This window comes from Alligator sinensis, unplaced genomic scaffold (assembly GCF_000455745.1).
Source record: "Alligator sinensis unplaced genomic scaffold, ASM45574v1 scaffold553_1, whole genome shotgun sequence".
Classification (NCBI taxonomy): Eukaryota; Metazoa; Chordata; order Crocodylia; family Alligatoridae; genus Alligator; species Alligator sinensis.
The window spans coordinates 238,234-243,046 of record NW_005842389.1 but is presented as its reverse complement, the minus strand read 5'-3'; the positions used below and the strand labels follow the sequence as shown (position 1 = coordinate 243,046).

Genomic DNA, 4,813 nt, shown 5'->3' with positions numbered 1-4,813 from the left:
CCCCCCCCAAAAAAAAACCCCTCCTGCCTTTTATGAGCTGGAGGAAATGCAGGCATCCAGCTCTAACACCCCCTCCCCACCCCAATCCAGAAAGAACCAAAGTGTCCAGGCTCCCATAATGCTCCCATGCTCCCTCCTGGATGGGGGAAACCCAGGTGTCCAGGCTCTTAGCTTCTCTTGCCCTTAAACCCCCCCAGATTCAGACAGAACCAAGGCATCCGGGACCCGGTTCCCAGCACAACCCCCAGCCCCAGGGAACCCAGGCATCTGGGCACCTTCGTTGTTGTCGAGGATGTTGGGGGCAAAGCCGCCCTCATCACCCACGTTGGTGGCGTCCTTGCCGTACTTGGCCTTGATGACGGCCTTGAGGTGGTGGTAGACCTCGGCACCTGTGCGCAGCGCCTCCGCAAAGCTGCTGGCGCCCACTGGCAGGATCATGAACTCCTGCATGGCCAGCTTGTTCCCCGCATGTGAGCCTCCATTGATCACATTGAAGGCCTAAGGGGTGGGGGGGACACGGGCTGGGACCTGCTGGCCAAGGAACCCAGGTGTCCAGGCTCCCCCCCCCCGGGGCCCAGAAAAACCAGACACCCGGCCTGTTGGCTCTCACCACTCCCCCCCCAGGCCCTCCATGGCCAGAGAACCAAGGCGCCCATCCCCCACTCCCCGCAGCAGGGAACCCAGGCATCCAGCACTTACTGGCACAGGCAGGACAAGTTGGGTGTTGCCGGCCAGGTCAGCAATGTGACGGTAAAGGGGGACGCCCTTCTCTGCAGCACCCGCCTTGCACACGGCCAGTGACACCCCCAGGATGGCGTTCGCCCCAAATTTGGCTGGGGGAGGCAGGGGGGTTGATCAGAGCCCCTGTTAAGCCCGGATGCTGCCCGCCCCCAGAGCTAGGTGCATCCAGGCCCTGTTACACCCAACCCGGCCCCCAGAGCTAGGTGCATCCAGGCCCTGTTACAGCCAGCCCAGCTCCCCTAGAGCTGACTGCATCTGGATCTGTTCTACACAACCTGGCCCCCAAGAGCTGGCCGTATCCGGGACCTTTTACACCCAGCCCGGCCCCCCAGACCTGGGCACATCTGAGCCCTGTTACACCCAGGCCCGCCCCCCAGAGCTGGGCACATACGGACCCTGTTACCCCCAGCCTGGCTCCCCAAAGCTGTGCGCATCCAGGCCCTGTTCTACACTACTTGCATCCCCCTGAGAGCCAGCTGTAGCAGGGACCTGAAGTGACTGGGGGACAATGTTGGGGGTCCTCAGAGTGGGTTCATATGGGGCGGGGGTTGGGGTCTCACTCACACTTGTTCTCAGTCCCATCCAAATCAATCATGAACTTGTCGATCTTCTCCTGATCCACCACGCTGAATTTCTGGGGGGAGGGGGAGGGGGGAATGGCTTCTCAAGCAGGGCCGGGACGATGGTCTTGTTGATGTGGTCGACAGCCTTCAACACCCCTGGGGGGATGTATGGGGATGGGGTGAGTCAGAGAATCCAAGCCCCCAGTGCCCCTGCTCTCCCCCCCAGCCCCCTCCCCTCCCCTCCCAGGGAACCCAGGCATCTGGGCTCTGGGAGTCAAGGAAGGGGTCTGGAATGTGGGGTCCAAAGGTTTAGTTTAATTAATGACTCAGTTTCCTTAAAGAACCAACTTGGCTGATGGGGCAGGGCCAACCTGGGGTCACACAGCTAAGTTGGTTGTGGTCTCTGGGTCAACCAATGAGCTGGCAGTTGCCATGGCAACCCCAAGCAACCACCTGCTCACCCATCCTCCCCACTGACCACCCAGCCAGTCCCCAACCCAACTAAGCAACTAACCAACCACCCACCCATCCATCCAAGCAACCAACCACCTAACTAATCTTGCAGCCACCTACCCATCCAACCAAAAAGCCAGCCCCCCACCACCCAACTAATCAATTGCCTACCAAACCAGCCACCCACCCATCCAACGAAGTAACCGCCCAATGCACTGACCTACCAACCCCCCCACCCAACTAATCAACCGGCCCCCCCACTCATTCAACTAACCACACACCCAACCAACTAACCAACCAAATAACCACTCACCCACCTATCCAACCAACTAACTATCCAAGCAAACTAACCAACCAGTCCCACACCCACCTATCAAACTAACCACCCAACCAACCAGTCCTCCACCCACCCACTTACCCAACTAACCAACAAACCAACCAATCCCCCACCTACCCACCTATCCATCCAACTAACTAACCACCCTCCCACCCAACTAGTCAGCTGTGTCCATCACCAGCTCTACCCAATGACCAAGTCAATGTGGGCTACCAACTGCATTGACCAAAGGGCTGATGAGGCAAGAGTTGCCCATAGCAACCACCCAATGGAAGAGCCAATCAGCCCAAAGTCACCCATGTAGCTCAGCCATGGAGAGGGGTTATTTGTCGACCCACCACGGTGACAGTGCCAGGCATGGCCACCACCCAAGGGAATAGTCACTCAGCTGGCCAAGAGCCAATCAGAGGGAACCCTGGGATGGCTCCAGTGAGTCAGTCAGTCAACGGCCAATCATAGCAATCATCCAGGACAGCCACTGACCAATGGAAGTGTCAATTGAGTCAATGCACCAGGTAAAGAGCCAATGGGTGGCCATAGTGGTTGCACAATGGAAGTCAATGATGTCACTCAACTGTGTCAACCAACCAGCCAATGGCTGGCCACAGTGACCACCTGAGACATCCCCTAGCCAAAGGAAGAGGCAGCAGGCTCAGTGCACTGGCCAACAAGCCACCATCAGTCCTAGTGACCACCCAATGGAAGTCAACAATGTCATGCAACCATCTCAACCAACCACCAATAGCTGACCACAGTGACCACCCAACATGTCCCCCAGCCAATGGAAGAGTCCATGGGGGCAACCCATTGGCCAATGAGCCAACAGTTGGCCCCAGCGACTGCCCAAGGGAAGTCAATAATGCCGCTCAACCCTCATTACCAGCCAGTAAGCTGCATGGCCCCACCCCTTCTGCTGGTCCACCAATGGGTGAGTCACTTCTCTCAGCCAATCAGGGTGGCCCACAGCATGCCCTTGGGTCCCACTAACATGGGGTACCTGACCCACCTACCCACAGAAGACACAACCTGGGGGTCTGTGGGGAGTCATGACCCCTGTGGCCCCACCCCACCCTGCCCAGCTCACCTTTGCCCAGGTACCGGCTCTTGTCCCCGTCGCGCAGCTCCAGCGCCTCATAGATGCCCGTGGAGGCGCCGCTGGGCACCGCGGCCCGGAACCGCCCTGGGGGCAGAGGGCATGTGGGTGCCCGGTGTCCCTCACTCCCAACCTGCAGCCCCTGCCCCTCAGCTCTGCTGATGCCCTTCACTTCTGACCCATTGCCCCCCGGTGCCTCTCACTTCTGACCCGCAAGCCCCAGGCCCCCACTCACCCTTGGCTGTGTGCAGGTCGACTTCCACCGTGGGGTTCCCACGGGAGTCCAGGATCTCACGGGCATGGATCTTCTGGATGGACATGGCCTGTGGAGTGGGGGGGAGGGGGAGGGGCAGAACAGGAGGGTGGCTGGAGGGAACCCAGGTGTCCTGGCTCCAAGCCCCCCCTGCTCCAAGCCCCCCCAGGTCCCAGCCCCCTCCCCCCCCAGAGAACCCAGGTGTCGGGGCACCCAGCTGGGCCTACCAAGGCCCATCCTGGGGAATGCAGGTGTCCGGGCTGTAGTACCCAAGGAAGGGGATGGGCCCTGTGGGCCCCCCCCCCCAGCCTGGGAGCCACTGCCAGGGATAAAAATAGCACTGGGTCAGAGGCAAAGGTCAAAGCTTCATGGAAGGTGGGGGTGCAGGAACCCACAGAGACCCCTGGCACACTTCACTCCCAACCCTGTCCCTCCTGCCCCACCAGTGCCCCTCACTCCCAGCTCCCAGCCCTTGGCCCCCCAGTGCCCATCACTCCCAACCTGCACCCCCTGCCCCCCAGTCCAGCCAGTGCCCCTCACTTCTGACCTGCAGCCCCTGCCCCCCCAGCCCTGCCGGTGCCCCTCACTCTGGACCAGTAGCCTCTGCCCCCCTAGCCTTTCCAGTGCCCCTCACTCCCAAGCCACAGTCTCTGCTCCCCCAGCCCTGCCTGTGTCCCTCATTCCCAAACTGCAGCCCCACTCACCGGGGTGTCTCCGGGTCGGGCTGACGGGTGCTGGGGCCAGGGCTGTCATGTCCTTTATATGGCCCCACACATCTCCCCGCCCCCCCATGCCATGACACTGAGACAGGCCTTGGCACCCACTCTGGAACGTGGCCCCTCCCCACCTGGCAAGGGGGATGGCGGGGTGAACCCAGGCATCCAGGCTGCCAGCTTTAAGGCTGCGGCCCCCCCACAGCAGGGGAAGAACCCAAGCATCCAGGCTGCTGGATTCTCTGCACCTTCCCCACCCGCCAACCCTCCCTGGGCACCTGGGTTCTGCACCCCCCAGCGAGGTCTCGGGCACCTGGGCTCTATGTCTGCAGGTTGGTCCTGGGCACCTGGGTTCTCTGGGTTTCCCACCCCATCCAGACGCCTGGGTTCTTATGTGGGTCTTGGACACCTGGGTTCTCTGTGGGGCCCAGACACCTGGGGTTTGGATGTGTGCAGGTCCTGGACGCCTGAGTTCTCTGTGGCCCCCCAACCTGGCTCCCTGTGTGACCCCAGGTCCAGGCCCCTGACACCTGGGTTCTCTGTGCCCCACTCCAGCCCCAAAGTCTTGGGGTCTTTGTGCCCCCCCACATCCTCCCAGACACCCAGGTCCTCTGGGTGTGTGCGCGCTTTGGACGCCTGGGTTCCCTGTGGCCTGCCCCC

General features: G+C 61.2%; 1 protein-coding gene across 1 annotated transcript in view; it reads right to left on the bottom strand.

Annotated features, from left to right (window-relative positions):
- LOC102378235 (beta-enolase) overlaps positions 1 to 4,258 on the bottom strand; it is a gene marked incomplete at its 3' end in the record, with an annotated part of 6,599 nt that extends 2,341 nt beyond the window's left edge. The window contains 7 exon segments of the mRNA XM_025211094.1: positions 276 to 498; positions 700 to 833; positions 1,306 to 1,399; positions 1,402 to 1,460; positions 3,179 to 3,274; positions 3,423 to 3,510; positions 4,145 to 4,258. Of these exon segments, the coding sequence (XP_025066879.1) occupies positions 276 to 498; positions 700 to 833; positions 1,306 to 1,399; positions 1,402 to 1,460; positions 3,179 to 3,274; positions 3,423 to 3,507 (691 nt within the window).
- Positions 4,259 to 4,813: the final 555 nt, after the last annotated feature.